Below are 20,116 nucleotides of genomic sequence, written 5' to 3'. Positions count from 1 at the left end.
CTGTAACATCCAGATTTATCTGCCATGAAGGCCACCGACAAGACAGCACTGTAGCACAGTTAAACAGTCTCTCTGTGTTTTGGAATCTGAAAACAGACCTCTTTGGACAAGCAGATTGAGAAGCCAAGAGAGAAGCCATACAGACCCTTCTAGATTGAATCCTACATCAGAGAACAAACAATATGCCTGATCAGGAAAGTGTCAAATCTGTTTGGTTGCGTAACTGAAACTTTTAGCTTAATTAGCGCTTGCGTCTAAGGGGAGTTCAGACAGTCATAGGCTGAATCCCAAACCGCCCCCTAAGCACTAAACCTTAATTTTATAGTATCACTCCCAATCAAGGGCGTAGGTTTGATTTGAACTTTGGTAGGGACACTATCAGTCGGTTGTCATTGGTGCTATGCAATATGCATGTCCTTTTTTATGCACGGTGTGAGCATCTGTACTGATAAGAGGAATTCATTGTTAAAAGAGAAAAGCATCATTTTGCTACATTAATAAAAATTGTATAAGCACTACACTCATTAGATGCTGTTTATTAATGTTTGAAGTATCACCGGCTCTGATCAATGTGGAATTAGGACTGTTTTCCACTTTGAATATGGTTTCATTTGAACGACTAAGAGAGAAGGTAAATACAGTATTTTCTTCTGAAGATATAGAATTGTGCAGGGTTAAACCCCACTCTTATATTTTTACCTACTATTCTCTCTCTGTATCAAGCAAAAATAATACATTCATTAAAATATTAACTTCACTATAAAAGTGGAACATCTGGGCTGTAGTTACTCTGTGTAGCCCATTTCATGTATTTTATCTGGGACTGAAAAAATGAATCATATTAATTGATTATTTCAATAATCGTCAACTAATTTAGTGAGTGATTCATCATTAACTGGAGAATAGAGACTCTTAAACATAATAAAAATGTAAAATATGCCTTTCTCCGACAGAGCAACCCACTTAGATCAGTAATTATACCAACATTTTAAAAATACAACATATATATATATAATATATAAGATAAAAAAATGTTTTTGTCTGTCAATATTCTTCATCCAGAACTCATCAAGAGGAAATATTTTAGTATTACCTGGTTTATTTAGACATCACCTGAAGCACTGAAGGGCCAGCTGCTTCACCTACAAGCTGCCCTGCATCTTTATTACTGGATATCTGTGTTTCCTATAATCATATAATGTATAAGTACATTTTTAATAGTAAAGGATTAAATGTAACACAACCTTTTATCATCGTCCTATATTGCTTACTGTCTGACTGTTTAAATAGCTCCTTATGTATATTTTCTTTTTTAGTAGCATCATCTACAAACACAACACTGAGCACGAGCCTAAGTGTATTAAAATATAAAATCACTTTTATCAATTATAAAAGACAATATAACACTATCTTATCTGTAATTTAATAATATCCAAAACAAACAGTCAGATTCAAGCATTTTTACCAGACATTAATGTTAGTACTAATTTACTTGTGTGGAAATCTATGTAAGATAAAATCAATGTTAATATTCTTCCTCTGTTTGTTCTTGTCTTTATCCTATTTCTAGAAGTATAAATAGTCAATTAAAATATTATTATTATGTGGAACCCTAATTATGCTTTTTAAACAAAAAATAGCAGATGTTTAGGCACCATTTCTTGTTGTTATAGGCTACTCTATAAAAGAAATAACACCTGCTAATAATTATACCTGAAAGAGTAATCAAAAAATGAAAACAGTAATAGCAACTAAATATCGGTAAAAAGGAAACCCTCACATTTTCTTTCTTAATTGGCTGTGGCTAAGAATCAGAAATGTTGATGGCTTACAGCCTTTATTTGCCAATTTTTCCAGCAGTCGTCAGAACTCCTGGCTGACTCAGAATATTTCGTTTTAAAAAAGAAAAAAAAAAGGTTTTTGTTTTGTAGTGCACATGATATTCCTTTTTTTTTTTAATTGGGACTAGTTTTGCAGCCTAATATTAATTGTAGTAACCGCGGCATTCTAGTGTGAATAAATTTTCAATTTTGTGCTCCAAGTACAGACGGACTAGAAAACAGCCTATCAGAGAGAGAGAAGGCGGGACCTAAGGCAGAACAACCAATGAGAGTGGAGTTAAACAGCGCAGCACAGTTCCATGCGCTGCTACGTGAAAGGGACAGGAGAGAGCAGGCAGAGGAGCTGCGAGAGGAAAAGAAGCCACTGCTGCAACAAGTACTGCTGTAAATTATAAACATGTTGCTCACATCCAATTATTGGTAGGGACAATTAGGACGGTTCAAAATTTTGGTAGGGACATGTCCCTATGGTCCCTATGCAAACCTACGCCCATGCTCCCAATGAAGTCACGCTGTGGAAGGGGCCTTGATTGAAGGTTGGGGAATGGGATGACCTCTTTCCTCCAACGGAAAAGGAAATCAGCCGTTGCTATGGCAACACAGTGTCCCAATCCCAAACCATCCCCTTAACACTAACCCTTCATTGTCGAGTTACCACAGAGGGTCTGCTACATTAAGTGCAATCCCCAAACCATGTAGTGGATAAGGCCAGTGGAACATTCAGCCCTTAAATAGTGAGTCAGGGGCCCAATCCCAAACCGGTCTCTAACCACTAGCCCTTCACTCTCAAGTGTCACTCCCAGTGAAGTCACACTTGCAGCTATGGAAGGTGCCTTGATTGAAGGTAGGGGGGTATAAATGAGAAGGGGATGGCATCAATGTTTTTTTTTTCAGAACAAATAAAAAACTACTTTTTTTTAGAGCTGAATTTATCAGTTTTTCTTGAGTTCTAATTCAGATTCCATATAAAATGGTAATTTTAACTTAAATTAAGTAAAAAATTTGTAAAATTCCAAAAAATCTATACTTAAAAACTGGAAATCTAGGGAGCCTCCAAACAAGAAACATTGGATCAACGAACTGTTGTCATACTGCACTCCTGAAAAAATTCTCCATTCGGTATGTGAGACATTGGCTAAATTTGACCATATGGAGTCCCTTTTTGGACATTCTAACAATATTAGACCTGAGAGACTGATCAATATTGATCTTCACTGTGTTTCAATTATTCCAATATTTTTGTTGTGCTCTTTTATCTTAATTCTGACCTTTCAGAAAATATAGTTAATGCTTACTATAGTACTACTAGTGTAAATGTGTTGCTACATGGAGAGAGTGGTTGGGGTGGGTGGGTTTGTTTTTTTGTTGTTGTCTCATTTTGTTTGTTTTTTCTTTAGGTTTCAAAAATAAGAAAAACACCATTTTATTTATTTATATATAATATTTATTTATTTATATATAAAAAATATGTATAATTCCTAAATTATGAAGGCATATTGACCTAATAACACATACAATTTTATTTAAAGCTAATTGAATATAAATTTCACTTTGTGCAGGTATCTTAATACATTTGAAAATAAAAATAGTAAAGATGACTGTAAACTTACAGTTCTAACATTTTTTATTTTATTTTATTTTTTTAAGGCCCCAAATCAAAATGAGCTAGACACAAAACAGAAGAGAAATAACCATGACAACGTGTTTCTAGGTGTTTCTCTGACTCTTAAAATACCACACACTGCCTTTACAACAACATTGAGACCAATCCACATCCACAAACTTATTTAAAATAACAAAAAAGCATCAAATGGCATCAGTCCCCTGAGCGCAGAGTGACGTCACTGCGGAGGACGGTGGTGACGTCGGCAGTGGGAAGGAAGCGGATGCATCATCCAGCTGTGGGGCTGGGGGGGTAATTAGGGTTACTGCAGGATAATTTGGAGCTGGCTTCTTTGGGAATGTCGGGATTTCACTCGTGTTAAAGTGGGGGGGGGAACAAGAACTGATGCTGGAGAAACAAAAAATGAAACTTTGAGGAAACGCTGTTAAGGAGTGGAGGAGTGGGGGGGTGTAGCCTGTGGTAATAGGCTGTGAGGGAAAGTGGGAGTGGGGGAGAGACGCGCACAGTGATGCTGCGCGCTGTCTTCTCTCTAAATGAGGATTGTCTTTCCCCAGTTGGAACAGCGGCAGGGTTTCTCCACCCTTCCAGAGAGGATCTGGGTTTTACTCAAGAAACAGCGGGGCGTCCGTGGGATCTTCTCCATCATCATCTTCCTCCTCCTCTGAGCTGGGGTCTGCGGCTGCTCCTGCAGCTCCATCATCCACAGCAGGAGAGCGTCTGACCACCGGGGCATGTGCGCTACGACATGTATGAGTGAATTCATGCGGTGACACGAGAAGAGGAATGGAGCTGCTGTCAATGCATTCCTGCAGACGCACCGACGGTCATACGCTGCAGACTGTCTTTTAGAGAGAGGTGGAGGGGGGGGATCTTCATACGCAGCAGCCCATCCAACACATTGGCTTTTTTATTCCAGCGAGAAGCGATCAGTGTCGCCTTTCATTCCAGCCACAACAATGGGGTAAGTGGGAATGATTTAACCTTGCAAGCTGAGTTAATTTACTTAAAAAAGAATAGCCTTGACATGAAGACCTTTAATGGATTGGTCGTTCATGTGCTAAAAATGAAATTTCAGCATATTTTAGAGTGAGCTTTATGTGGATTTATGTGGATCTTTCAGAAGTGTGGCATCACTTTGAGGCCTTGGTCTGCTGAATAAAAAAAAAATGTTTTTCAAATAGCAAAAATAATAATAAAAACAGGATATATGGTTCATGATGTTCATTTAAAATATACTTAAGTAAATTAAATGTCAGGGCAACAATTCAATATCAGACTTGCTTGCCAACTTGTCTGACCCTGGACCAGTCCTCAGCTGGAGCTCCATAACAAAACAAACAAAAAAATAGTGTCAGTCTTTTATTTTCTGACTCTGCAAAAAATATTTATAGCAGCATCTTCATCACACTGATCCATGTTCATATATAAATAAAAAGCAACTAAATAAAGGCAGCACCCCGATGAATTACCCCTATGGAGGATTTTATATGATACAATATTAAATAATGACACAATACAAACTACTACTGCTTAAGTGTATAATTGGGTCAATGACATCACAAGAGGTGATGTAGCAGTTCTGTACAAAATCCTTTTGGGACTTAGAATGTTTGATGATGAAATGTAGCTCCAAGATCAGGTCATTTTTTATCACCATGTTGCAAGTTCAGGGAAATGATCCTTGAGGATCTTTGATCATGAAGTCTGGTCTTATTCCAGTCTGGCCTTAAATCTCCTCACAAACACATTTCCATGTATTTCACAGTTGGAAGACTAACATATAGCTCAAACGATTTGCTGCAGCATAAACGAATAAAAGGAAACACATCTGAAGGTGGAAGCTGTTTGAGGAAAGTGAAAATAAAATGATAAAATACAAACTGACCCTCTTAAAAATACTCCAATGTGTTGCCTTGTGCCTTATGAGATGTCATCAGAGACATGTGCTAATGAAAGTTTGTGTTTGAGAGGTTAAATATTAACTTAAGTAAAAAGCAATGACTTACATTTGCTTCCTTAATTCTATATAGCTGCTTGAAAACAAATATAACGTACAATTATTTTTACACAGTTATGTAACTGAGCACCAATCTATAAACCAGCAACACTTTCTCCATTATATTCTCATTCAGAGATGGTTTGGAGATGAGCTGTACATCCTGTTCCTTATTCTGCTGGTTGGTGAAGAAGAGCATAATGTCAGCAGCAGAGGAATGTCAGATGAAGCTCTAGAGCTGCACTCTGTGCTGACAGAAAGCCGCTTTCTGTCTCTATGGCAGCACAAGCGGCCGCTGCACACCCCCAACCACAGGCACCCATAAGTGAATCAGCCTTAAGCCTCACACACACAGGGAGTGCAGCGAGTGATGCTCATTTGCATGTCCCCCTAACCCTGAGCTCAGCGGTCCGTTTCCTCCACTCAGCCTGCCATTCATTAACAGCTGTCTATTGCACTTCATTGTGATTAATTACACAGCAGGAGGTTAATAATAATGTGGCACACTCACAGTGCAATTTCTAGAAGTCAGCCAAAACTCCTGCATTAACTATTTAGTCACCCACTCTCCTCCTACAGTGTGGGCAGCCCAGCGTTCAGCCATGTCCCACTCAGCTTCAGCTCTCCACTGGTTCCTGCCATGCTGGTGACTAACTGTTATGCAACAGATTCAATGACTCAATTGATCCACAGTGGACTTTATTGTTAACTGTAATCCAAAGCTTCCCGCTGCTGCCAGTTTGTGTGTTTAGGTCTTCTGTGACTTATAAAAGCATTATTACCACTTCAGCTTTTCTGGATTTTACTTGTTCCACCACAAACTTCAGACTTTTTAACCTCCCCTTGTTAAATAAATCCCAATGGTGCGTTCCTGAGAAGACAAGATCTGGAAGTTTGCTTGCAAACTTCAGTAAAGGCACTGTGTATATGCACAGGGGCAGATTAGATTAGCTGGCATAAAGCTGCAGCTCTGTTGCCTGGCAGCCTGACTGGTAATAATGGCAGATAGAGTCATATTTCACTTCCAGACTCGCGGCTCAATACGAAGCCTGTTGGAGCTCTGATAATAGCAGAGAGGAACACTGTGGTGCTGGACATACGGAGGTGATCCCTATCAACACTCCCGTTTGCAAATGCAATCAGAGCACGGTGACGTAATCCAACTATTCCCTACAGATGTAGCAACAAACTGCCTCCCATCAAAATCTGCTTAATCAGTACAAGGGAAATCTATAAAAAAAATAAGTTAAATGAAGATTTTAGTAATTTTTTTTCAAAATCTTTAGGCAAAGAGGTGCAGGAGCACATCAAGAGCAGAGCACATTCAGGTAGAAGAAAAGTGCAGCATTCTGAGGGATAACATGATACAGGTGTGTGCAGGCACTACCTGCTGCATCCCAGGAGCCACACATGAAAACTTATGAAAGTTTGAAAGTTCATGGCTGTCTTGTTGCGTGTTTATTTTGTTGGCTAACTGTTGGCATAAATAATTTAGATGCAAAGTAAAAATGTAAGCCATATTAAGGTGTATGACAGGAATCAGTTTAGACTATATGTTTAAAATGACAGTACATGTTTAAACAAAGACCTTTCCAGAACTTGGCAGCTCCTAAGGAAAGTTATGCCTCCTCTTGTTCTTTTGCAACAACACATGCAGTCAATATTAAATCATATAACCAATGATGGAAACAATGATGCACTTCCTGACATCATCAGCAAAAATAGCTCTTTTATTTTTCACAACTCCAGACTGCAGATAATTGAACTCAACTAAAGAGAAGAAAACTTCAACCAAGGTCAGAGGCCTGACATTGGTTTGTGTTTGGATAATAGGAAAAACAAAAACACACCAAAAAAAACCTTTCCTTTAGTATTTACTGTGAAAGCATGGGTAATGCATTATTTTTGATATTATCCCAGTTTGTGGAAAAACTTGGTGAGCACAAATTAAAAGATCGAAACAGTGAGACAGATGCAAAATAATTAACCCTTGATATTAAGGTGGTTGCTATTTCTTTTAACCATTACGTGTGTATTTAGGCTTTAAAGAGGCATACTTGGTCATTTTATGCCTATTTATATGGTTTGATCAGGACCCGTTTGTTTGGGAATCACACTCAAACAATTTATCAGTCCCAAAGGGAAAATTGATACAGATAGATTAATAAAATGAATATTCTGTAAACTGCCCATAGTACACGATAAACAACATTTCTTTACTCAAATCGACCAGCAGGAGGTCTGGTTTGATCAGAGGTCAGAATCTCTTACAGCATCAGAGATCAAAACCCCAGTGAGTGTTTATAGGGCACTGTGATTAAAATAAAAAAAAGAATAAAAGAGTAACTTGGAATGTGAAATGTAAGCATTTCTATGATAATATATGTCCATAATTAATACAAATTATTAACTTTAAATAAAAATAATTTTTAAGGAAATGGGGTGTAAATCACGGTGGTAATTATTGACTTTATACCTAGATGTAATTCAGTTTTACAGATATTTACAAATCAATATATACTCCGCTAAAGATCTAAAATGATCTCTGGGATAGCTTGATTTTTTTGCTTTTTCAGTAATATAATATCACACCAGAATATTTAAAATAAAATAAAAACAACCTAGTTTACTATTCTCAGCGAGTAAAGAGCAGCCCACATTAGGAAAGCATTATTTCTGAAAACATCTAATGTAAAAAGTTGCTAAAACTTTATATAAGTTCAATTAAAGCATTTCATTTTGCTTTCTCTGTCATTGATTAGGTTGTCTTTCAACCTTTAACTAGTTATCTATAATTTCCTCTGACTCCAGGTCCTGCTAGCCTCTCTTTAAAATTATAAAGACTAGAAAACCTGGTACCCAAACCAGACAGGTGTATGTTGGTCCTCATAATCCAGGAAACTGCCGCTAGAGAATAAGATACCTTTCCTTTTTCATATTTACAGTCAAAGAACAAGAACTGAAACCTTGATAACAGCTGGAAATGTGATCGATAAGATGAACCATGAATCAGAGTTTCTCTTATCGATAAGGAGGGAGTTTAGGGAGGTAAATATGACCCTCCTCACTTCACTTCTGTTGTGAATGTAATAATAATTTAACTTTATTGATCTCACATTGGAGAAATTTACCTCTACATTTAACCCATCCCCTTGGGGAGCAGACGGCTGCCATAGTGTGGCCCCCGGGGAGCAGTGTGGGCTCAAGGATCTTGCTCAAAGACGCAGAGTGGCAGTCTGTGGGAGTGGGGCTTGAACTCAGAACTCCAAGCTCTATGCCCTAACCACTAGGCCCCCACTCCCCCCATGTGTGAATGTTAAATCATCCTTAAAAGGAAAGGTTGACATTACGGCTTTTTAGACATCTGTAGACGAGTCAATCATTATGGACGACATGAAGCATTAGTTCTGATAACCTTCTTTAAACACTTCCATTGCATTTCCCCAAAGTTCCCATTTCTTTCATCACTTGGAGGAGTAGTTAAAAAAAACTTCCCACTGCCTTCATCCTCTTCTTCTTCTCCCAGGAGATGGGAGGATTCTTCATCACTCCAGCTTCTTCTTCATTCATCACCTCCTCCACATTTCCCTCATCTCTCTCTCTTTTCTCTTTTCACATCATCCATCTTTTCTGCCTTTATCACTCCCCCCTCCTCCGACCTCCTCTCTCAGCTGCCCTCCTGTCATTGGATGTACTCGCCAAACACCTCCTTCTTCTGCTCTGCCTCTCTTTTTTTTCTCACTCATGCTTTTCTTCTTTTATTGGAGGGAGAGGTGCACTTTCTCTGACCGGGCAATCTCTCCTCTTTCATGTGCTACTGAACCTGAAATTACTCTAGTAGCAACTGCTAAAAAAATACAAGTTCAACACCATGGGCTGACCACCATGTAGCTGAATCATAAGAGGCCCTCTGCAGTTTTCATTTGATGACAGGCATGTTTTTTTTAGTTTTTAAGGAAATGAAAAAAGGTCTCATTATCCAGTCCATCATTTGTTTCCCTCTCTTTTCAAACTTGTGTTGTGGGAGTAATTATTGCTTCTTTGACAGGTGGTGGGTGGCGTTTTGAAACAAAACTCTTTGGCTCAGGCAAGAAAACGGAGAACAACACTGCTACGTTTGGACCAATTTGCCTTGCTCCATCAGAATTATGCAATCAGATAAAACATAAAAAAAGAAGAGGAAATAAAGAGAGAGAGAAAAAAATGCCGGCAGTTGTCAAGCGGCTATATAGCAGGGATCATACGAACAAGCCGTGCTTTAGCGTGATGGGGAGGGAGAAATGAAATGACTCACAGTACTGCCACTAACACTGCTGGCGATGATTATGATAATTCGTGCGCAGCACTCCACAAGCAGCTTTGTGGAGCGGCATTAATCATCCCAGATTCACTCTCTGACTCGCTACTCTCCCATTTCCAATCATCCTCTTTGTCTCCCTGTCCAACACACCTCTCTGTCTCCCTGTCTTCATCCGCCCCGTCCCCTCTGCTCTCCCTGTCTTGGCTAATCACACACAGGCGGGAAGCTGCTGTTGAATTTTAATATTCATTTATATGGCCAGCCTTTGATGCCCCCTCCCCATCATCCCCACAGTGCGGTGTAAGCACTTCTCTATCTCGTTCTCTGCCAGCGCTGCCAGCCCAGAATATCTCCCTCAGCACCCTGTGCTCTGAGTTTGTGTAGTGACTGTAGATATTACCCTCCAAGGAAGCCACAACAATGCAGCAATACAAGAGGAAACAAAGTATAATGGGGGGTTAGATGAAGAGATGGTCAGGACATAATTTTTTTTTATTACAGTCCATAATAATTGCCATGAAAAGGTCAGTTAGGAATTAATGCATCCAACTAAAAATAAGAAATGTTTAAACAGGCAAAAATCTATAGATGTTTAATACCAGTATGTGATGTCATACAGTGCCTTGTTAAAGTTTTTAAACCAGCTGTTTCTAAACTTTGCCATATCACAGTATGACCACTGCAGAGTTTTTCACTGGCATTTCAGATCATAGACTTAAATAAAGTAGGTGCATATATGATTTAGTTTTGAAAATCTGAGAAGTGTGGTTTGCATTTGGATTCCGCCCCCCTTTTTACTTTATACTGAATTATTTAGGTGTCTCTACCAGCTATTTATTTATTTCTATTGGCAAAATAGCTGTGCTGTAGCCAGACTGGATAAAGAGGGAACAAAAGTGTTACAGTTCACCACAGACTCTGAGCTTAAGTTTCGGACATGAATTGTGGTTTTTTTGGACCTGAAGGAAAACTTGAGGTTGCAGGACACTGATCATTCGGAGTCTAACACTCTTGATCTTGCATTGTAGCCCTGGCCTAATGACGTTGTAGTCCTGCTGGAAGGTCAACCTCCAACCCTGTCTGTTTCATCCTACAACAGGTTTTCCTATAGGATTGCTACTAAAGAAAAACCTTTGCACATCCTGCACATCGTTTCTAACACTACCATGTTTCACTTAAAGAGATGTGCAGTCGTAGCTTACCTAACATTTTGCACATAAGCCCAGAGGTGTCAAACTCATTTTCATATCATGTCACTTCAGCATTCTCTAGTCCCTATGCAGCTGTATAAATGAAACATTTGATTTAAAAATTAAATTTACTAAGAAAAAACTGCTCTTGTATTGAAATCTTACTTTTAAAGTTAAAGAACATTTGAATCTCTTTTATGATATATTCTGTCACTGATTACTGAGGCTATCTTGGTACTGCCCAAAGGTCTTGGTTGTGCTACATTTTATTTAGAGATATCACAATAAATGCATGGCACACTTTTCAGATTTTTCTTTATAAAAAAAATATTTTTTTGTCTCTTTCATTCCGTGCAACAATTATACAATGATTTGGGTTATTTAAAATCCCTTTAAAATGTATTTTGTGTTTGCAGATTGCAGTAATGTTCAAGAGGTGTAAACATTTTAGCAGGGCACTGTAATTTATACTTGTTTATGCATGATGTGTATGAGTCCATGTAGAAACTGCAGCTACATGGGGTGTGTCTACTGTAGTTAACATTGGCCGACAGTCTATATTTAGACTGACACCCTCTATGTTCCCGTGTGCGACCCTCACTTAGAGCTGCAGGCATTCCCATATCTGAGCACAGAGACGGCGCTGCCTCACATAGAGAGACACAGACAGACAGCAATAGTCTCTGCTGCCTTTGCAGTGCAGGTTCTCTAAAAGCAAAAGCATGAGAAAGGGTATGAGGCCAGGGTGGGATTCAGAAGTTAACCTAGTTTGAGTTTGGACCCAAGCAATGAGAACAGGGAACGCTTTCTGAAGTGTAACAATGGAGGAGGGCGAGTTGGTGATCAGCCTCCCAGGGCGATCCAACTCCCCCTTAGGCAGCAGGGGTTCTGGTGCCGGAGGTGGGTTCGGCGAGACGCTGGTGCTGAAGCACAAAGAGGTTCACCACTTCTTCTTTGTCCCCTTCAGGGAGCAGCCCATCTACAGTACGAGGGCCCACGTCTTCCAGATCGACCCCAACACCAAGAAGAACTGGCTGCCCGCAAGCAAGCACGCCGTCACTGTGTCCTACTTCTATGACAGCACGCGTAATGTCTACCGGATCATCAGCCTGGACGGAACCAAGGTGGGCCAACACACCTCAGAGCATTACCAGATACTGTTACTGTAAAAACATGTAGCCTACTCCTGGGTTGATGTCTGGTGTAAACTTCTCACCAGATGCATTTTGTTGACTCTCTGCAATAAACACGAATGCTTAGACACATCATAAACAAGATCCGTTTTGCAGGAAGTTCCAGAACCAGCAGGTTCATAGTGGGGTTAATTTCACCTCTGTTTGTCTGGACTTTAAATCATCTGATTAATGGAATTGAGGACCTTGTTCCTGAGCAGGATGTAATTGAGATAGCTGAGTTTTACTGGAGGAAAATGAAGAAGAGGATGAAGAAATCCCTATGCAGCCAGGTGGACTGCTTTGTCAGAACATTTGATTAGGTCATTTCAAACCAGTGACCAAAAAGGGGCCCTGTTTTTATTTTTATTTTTCTTAACACATAAAGGCACTTTGTGTGTAAATTCGAGCAGATTTTTAGGGTTTGTCTCAATGTTGCATTTTCTTCATTTGTTTTATTTCCAATGATCCTTTGAGACATTTTCCAAAGTTTAATTTGTTTTTCAATTCTGTTGTATTGTTTCCTCCATCTCTGCCTCACATGATTTTGTTTTCTCTGATTTTGTAGCTGTGTTTGGACACTAAAGCTTAACTAGTATTACATGTCAGTGAGAGAATATTGGATCTTGAGCCGTGTGAAAAACACCTTCGTTCGCTGCTATCTGATTCAAACCTCTTTCTTGATGCCAACAGGAATGCCAACTATTACACAACGCTGCCAGTAAGCCAGACAATGCTGGTTTTTATTGGTACTATTCTGTTAAGGCAGGATAATTATCTTAGAAGTAGATGTAATCCACATTTTCTGGATCAAACTGAGGGGGGAAAGCTGAAAATAGGCTTTATGTTTCTGGGTAAACTAAATAAAACTTCAGTTTGATGGATCTTGTTTCTGTTGAATAAAAAAATCATTACACGTCATTAAGGATTTATCCTTTTGATCATTATCCTTATTAATTTTTTTTCTTTAATTTCTACTATTTTTTGTCAGTTTCTTTGTAAATTGAACTTGATCGCTTAATAAATGAATAATTGTAAAAAAAAAAAAAAAAAAAGGGCTTTTATATGGAATGTTTACAGGAAAAGATGTCTGTAAAATTAAAATGATAAAATAGATTTATGCACTGAATAATATGTTGCATCATTCAGTCTGGGTTTGATATATATCAGCGTTTTTATTCATACCTGATCTTTTAAATTCCCCATTTAAAACACTCTATACTGGACACATAACAAGCCACTATTGGACATGCAAAGTGTTGTTTTTTTACAGAATATTTATCTGATGTTAAAATGTTTTCTCATTTTTTTGACTCTGTCAAACATTATTTGTGCCATTAGTGGCTTCAAGCTGGAAATACTTCCTCTCAAATCATCAGCTTAAAAAATGACAGAAAATTATAGGCTGTCTATCACGACTGCCATATTGAAAGGCTTTATTTAGCAGCAACTTTTATCTTCTAAATTTATGGTGTTGCTTAAAAACAGTCAAATTGGTATTCAAAGATGAGAGATATTCTGATAGCCTAGAAACAAAAAATAATGGCTGAAAAGAAATCTTACAATCTAATGCTTGAAACAAAAACTGTTTTGTTTTGACATATTTTAAACAACAATCAGTGTTATAAATAGTGGTTATAAATTACCTTAGAAAAAATAAAAGTTTAATTTTTAAAATGAAACAAAACATTTTTGTCCCTTTACTTGACATTTCTAACAAAAATTCAGATATTTGTGATTCATACATGAGACTTTCAACGTCATGAGCTTATCAAAACCAGTCAGTTTCAGTTTATTTATTGCATTTTGCATTTTTACAAAGAATGCATAAAAGCTTTCAAGCAACACAACTCTTATGGGTTTAGAAGAAAAAACTAACTTTCCTTAAGAGCAAAGCTCCATAAATACTTGTATCAAACTATTCCTTTGGGGTGGTAGGGTGAAGCTTTAACGCCTGTGTGTTTTTACCTGTTGGCAAACTCTGATTGTGCTCATAAATCTATCGAACGGCAGTATATTTGAAACATTTAATGTGATGCGGGCTTTTCATTGCAGGCAATAATCAACAGCACCATCAGTCCGAACATGACGTTCACAAAGACGTCACAGAAGTTTGGCCAGTGGGCGGACAGTCGGGCAAACACTGTCTATGGACTGGGCTTCTCTACCGAGCATCATCTGTCCAAGGTACCACTGTTGAAAAACACATTTTGTTCACCTGTTATTTTAGTCCTTCTTTTGCTGTTGTTGCACTTTTATGTTACACTCTGTAGAGGCAGTTTTCTGTATGCATCTGAGTTTATAGAAGATTTTGAAACACCATCAGCCAGCAGTATGCTTAAGGTTATCACAGGTGTTTCCTGCAAACTACAGGTGCTGGTCATAAAATTAGAATATCATGAAAAAGTAGATTGATTTCAGTAATTCCATTTAAAAAGTGAAACTTGTATATTATATTCATACATTACATACAAACTCATATATTTCAGATGTTTATTTTGTTTAATTTTGATGATTACAAATGACAACAAATGAAAATCTCAAATTCATCATATCAGAAAATTAGAATATTGTGAAAAGGTTCAAAATTGATGGCCCCTGGTGCCACACTCTAATCAGCTAATTAACTCAAACCACCTGCAAAAGCCTTTAAATGGTCTTTCAGTCTAGTTCTATAGGCTACACAATCATGGGGAAGACTGCTGACTTGACAGTTGTCCAAAAGACGACCATCGACACCTTGCACAAGGAGGGCAAGACACAAAAGGTCATCGCTAAAGAGGCTGGCTGTTCACAGAGCTCAGTGTCCAAGCACATTAATAGAGAGGCGAAGGGAAGGAAAAGATGTGGTCGAAAAAAGTGTACAAGCAAGAGAGATAACCGCACCCTGGAGAGGATTGTGAAACAAAACCCCTTCAAAAATGTGGGGGAGATTCACAAAGAGTGGACTGCAGCTGGAGTGAACCACCACACACAGACGTATGAAAGACATGGGTTTCTGCTGTCGCATTCCTTGTGTCAAGCCACTCTTGAACCACAGACAGCGTCAGAAGCGTCTTGCCTGGGCTAAAGAGAAACAGGACTGGACTGCTGGTGAGTGGTCCAAAGTCATGTTCTCTGATGAAAGTAAATTTTGCATTTCCTTTGGAAATCAAGGTCCCAGAGTCTGGAGGAAAAGAAGAGAGGCACTTCATCCACGTTGCTTGAAGTCCAGTGTAAAGTTTCCACAGTCAGTGATGGTTTGGGGTGCCATGTCATCTGCTGGTGTTGGTCCATTGTGTTTTCTGAGGTCCAGGGTCAACGCAGCCACATACCAGGAAGTTTTAGAGCACTTCATGCTTCCTGCAGCTGACCAACTTTTTGGAGATGCAGATTTCATTTTCCAACAGGACTTGGCACCTGCACACAGTGCCAAAGCTACCAGTACCTGGTTGAAGGACCATGGTATCCCTGTTCTTAATTGGCCAGCAAACTCTCCTGACCTTAACCCCATAGAAAATCTATGGGGTATTGTGAAGAAGAAGATGCAATACACCAGACCCAACAATTCAGAAGAGCTAAAAGCCACTATTAGAGCAACCTGGGCTATCATAACACCTGAGCAGTGCCACAGACTGATCGACTCCATGCCACGCCGCATTGCTGCAGTAATACAGGCCAAAGGAGGCCCAACTAAATACTGAGTGCTGTACATGCTCATACTTTTCATGTTCATACTTTTCAGTTGGCCAACATTTCTATAAATCCTTTGTTTTTATTGGTCTTCAGTAATATTCTAATTTTCTGATATGATGAATTTGAGATTTTCATTTGTTGTCATTTGTAATCATCAAAATTAAACAAAATAAACATCTGAAATATATGAGTTTGTATGTAATGTATGAATATAATATACAAGTTTCACTTTTTAAATGGAATTACTGAAATCAATCTACTTTTTCATGATATTCTAATTTTATGACCAGCACCTGTATATAATATACTTACAATCAATGGTATGAATATCAGCTGAGATGGTCCTTTCTACTGCTTGTAGTGTTATTAACTCATGGAGAAACATGTTGGAGGAAGCACCATGCTGCAAAAATGCTCTTCCTATGATTAAAAGTTAAGGGAACTGCTTATTGGCAAAGATACCAGTGAGAGAAAACAAATCTGGAAATAGCATCAAGACTCTAACTATGTTTAATATAAGGCTTATAGAAAAGAATTAGTTGGTAAATGCTTATGTTATTAAATGTGAATAACTCTTAAGGTGTCTTCTGTTTGAGCAAGTCGAGATTAGTTAATCCTGAAGGTTAAAGCTTAAGTCCAAGATGACCCAAGACTAAAGTGAATATACCATCTTAAAAGTATTTCAATCTCTAAAAGGTCATAAGCGTTTATGCAAAAGAAATGTTATAAAGCAATATATTTTTATTGTGTTTAGATTAGCTGGTTAATTCTACAAGAGCAGATCGTTATTTAACGAGAAATAGGCTGCGTCCGAATGTCCGCCCTAATCGCTATATAGGGCACTATAGAGATGACGCATTTTAAATGAGCGTCCGAACATCTAGTGGCTGAAAAAGTAGTGGACCTCGGAATTTCCCACAATGCACCTTGAAAGGTAGTGATCATCAATGGTCACTCGACGAGTAGATATGTCCCTGAATGTTTTGTGAGAGCTCTCCTCGCTATGCATCATGGGATTTGTTTTCACAGAGGCCCGCTGTCGCTAACGGACTATGGTTCACTATAAAGTCCACTATATAGTCCCCACTCTACAGTATATAGTTATTGAGATATTTAGGGGTTAGGGTGGACGTACAGACACAGCAATAAAGTTTGGAGGCAGGGTGCCAGCAATGACCTCCCCATGGGAAAAAAATAAACTGAAATGAATGTAACTTTCCTTATTCAAAGTAAGTGAACATTATTAAACTTTAAATGTCATTTCTATCATGATAATTTTTTCTTTTTTATAAATATACTTTAAATCAGTGAAACTCTGACTGGAATTGCTTATATGTTCCATTTTTGGTATCTGTTTCACTCAGGAGGAAAAGTGAGGGAGCGCTCTCAAGACAGAAATATTAGAAAATGAATTTTTAAATCAACCCTGATGGAATCTATATTTATGTAATTAAAAATCAAACATAAAATTGAAAATGAATTCCTTTGTTTTAAAAGTCAGTGTTATCATATTGAGTCTATTTTCATTTTAGTTTGATAATTCTGTTTCTCTGTGTCAACAAACCTGGTCATTCAGCCACACAGTAATCAAACCCAATTCACAAATTGATAGTTAATGTTAGGTTTGATTTACTTTATGGCATTTTAAGCAGCAGCAGGGTAGCATACATGAGCTCACTAGATATCATAACCATGTCAAATGATCAGTTATAAGAAATGTCATGTAAAAGAAAAAGAAAGAGATGTGGTTGTACTAACTGTCCAGCTACAGTAGCTAAAAACGCAGTGTTCTGCTGGCGTTACGTCGCTCCGTGTTTCTCCATTATACGCTTCCTATGGTGAATGGATGAACATCTACCATGCTTATTTACCCTGCAGTGTTTCAGCTCAAAATCTGGTTAAAAAATCATTTTAACCTGATGTCACATGTCAGTCTGAGTTTTCTAACTAAAGTTAACTAAAATATGAGGTTTTAAAACCAGTAAATTCAGTTTCAGTTTACTTAAATACATTTTGAATTTTTTGAAGTTTCCACCCATACACTCTTTCCTGTCCTTCATTCTGGCTGTTTATCAGCTGCAGTTTAATTAAACAATACATATGTTATATGGCCTAAATGGTCACTGAAATATAAATTATGTGAAACTTTTAATAATAAAGCTATTTTAAGATAGTGGATCTTCCCTTTGGTCTTTAGCTTAAACCAGTGCCAACTAATCTGAATTTGTATTAAACATAGACATCACAGTTTTCTACAGTAGTTATAAGTTTAACACCTTCTTTAAACAAAAAATGTATTGATAAAAGAGAACCCCAATATTTATTTATTAGGTTATTTATTAGTTTTATTACTGTGCATGTTTTTATGTATTTTAACTTTTCCTTTGCAGAGCTTTCCAAAGCAAAAAATGAATTGTCAATTTGGAAATTGTCAAAAGTCAATTGTTCTTAAAATAGGTGAATTTTTTCTTGAATTGAGCAGGTACCTGAGATGCTTGGCCAATGGAATGAGACAGTTTACATTTAAAATAAGTAATAAAAACAACTGTATAGGTGCATAATATCTAATTATCTTAAAGGTAAAAATACTCAGAAACAGATCCTCTTTTTGTCTGCACAAATTAAAGATAAATACTTTTATTTTAACAATTATTGTGCAGTGTGAGATCTGTTTTTACAAATGCAAAGTGCTTTATATATAAAATGCATTATTATTATTATTTTAACAAAACTCGGTTTAAACTAGATATTGAGCTACACCCTTAAATATTTTTTCTTTAATTTTTATTTTATGTTATTTTAATAAAGGACTTGGAAATAACTGAAGATGCCATACATAGCAGTTTCCTGCTTGCTGTCCTGAGCTCAGAAGAAACTGTTATGTAATTATTGAGTGCAGAGAAAACCATCTTCAAAAAGAAAGCTGTTAAACCTCAATGTGACCTTGTAAATGCATGATGTGTTCTCAGGTGTTTTTTATTATCTGTTATATTACGATAAAAATAACTTACTTTTTCGTTCTTAAAGTGAAATTGTAAGCATAGTTACACACATCAAAGAAAAGTAGAAAATAAATGTCTTTAATCTGTGAACTTGTCCGGATACTGACAAAAGTAATCAATACAGAATTACCTGGAATTTGTCTGAGAGGGTCAGTAGGCAGGCTGGCAGCCTGTTAGAAAGCATTTACTCTGAATCAAAGTTTTAAGAAGCAGCTTTAGTTCTCAGATGTCTGCAGAAAAACGTCTCAGAAGCACTTAGATCTGCATTTAGATGATGTAGAACAACTCTTATGTTGCATCGAAGTGAAATGATATCAGGTTTTTCTTTTGTAACTGGGCTAATGGCCGGCGCAGAAACGGCTTCAGTGGAGTCTTCAATTTGATTTTCTTCTCACCACCAGAGGTGTCAAGTAACAAAGTACAAATATTTCATTACCTTACTTAAGTAGAAATTTTGTCTATTTATACTTTACTGGAGTAATTGTTTTTTAGACCACTTTTTACTTCTACTCCTTACTTTTTCTTTGTTATGGCCTGTTGGTAATAAAAAACAAAACAAACAAACAAAAAAACATGAAAATAATTGATTTCATCCAGACGATACATTTCTTTGTGGTTGGACTCGGTTCTGTACCAACTTGTTGTTCACCACATACCAAAATAAATACTTGTAAACAGTAAATAGTCAAGGTGATGCAAAGTTAAATTTAGCACTGTTACCATTAGTTAGAAAAATAAGAAAATTAAGTATAAGGAAGTTATCATCCAGAATTGTAAAAAAGTGTGCCTTTAATAGGGGAGTGCAGTTACCATAAGGTTTAAGGTATCCGTCCTTAACACTTTTTCCTGCTTTACTTTTGCTTTTTTATTTTAAGAACTTTAAAAATGTTATTTTTACACTTTTACATGAGTTAAAAACTAAAGTTGATACTCTAACTTCCACAAAAGTGATTTATACTTCTACTTGAGTAATAAACATGAATGCTTTTGACACCTCTGCTCAGCACCCAACTTGCTGCTCTAATGTGTACTTAATCACTGTGGAAGCAGTGTGAGATTAAACTTTTTGTCTTTTTGCACAGTGTGTTTTTTGGGTGTTTTGGGGGTAGCAAGCCACCTAACTGAGGTCAGGTCTTTGGGTCAGGTGGTGTGTGAAGACAAATAAAACCCCTGACAGATCAACATTAATCAGCCTACTGCATAAAATCTCAAAGGCAGACTAAGGGATCACTGCGGGAATAATGGATGGCTGTGGATATTGGTTCAGCTTTGATTATTACTGGAAGCAGCTTTTCCGTATCCTCTAAATCTGACCT

At 37.6% G+C, this 20,116-nt stretch overlaps 1 protein-coding gene across 3 annotated transcripts in view; it reads left to right on the top strand.

Annotated features, from left to right (window-relative positions):
• Positions 1–3,965: 3,965 nt before the first annotated feature.
• Positions 3,966–20,116, top strand: part of homer1b (homer scaffold protein 1b) — a 33,014-nt gene continuing 16,863 nt past the window's right edge. Inside the window, exons 1-3 of one of the 3 annotated variants that reach the window (XM_038282914.1) lie at positions 3,966–4,426; positions 11,919–12,075; positions 14,179–14,310. In XM_038282914.1, the coding sequence (XP_038138842.1) occupies positions 4,422–4,426; positions 11,919–12,075; positions 14,179–14,310 (294 nt within the window). In that variant the 5' untranslated portion in view covers positions 3,966–4,421. Of the gene's footprint in view, positions 4,427–11,558; positions 12,076–14,178; positions 14,311–20,116 lie in introns of those variants that run through there. The other 2 variants (XM_038282915.1, XM_038282913.1) reach the window with 2 other exon arrangements.

This window comes from Cyprinodon tularosa, unplaced genomic scaffold, assembly GCF_016077235.1.
Source record: "Cyprinodon tularosa strain WSP-4 unplaced genomic scaffold, ASM1607723v1 ctg189, whole genome shotgun sequence".
NCBI classification, from domain to species: Eukaryota; Metazoa; Chordata; class Actinopteri; order Cyprinodontiformes; family Cyprinodontidae; genus Cyprinodon; species Cyprinodon tularosa.
Note: the sequence above shows the minus strand (reverse complement) of the source record. Positions and strands in the feature narration are given on the sequence as shown.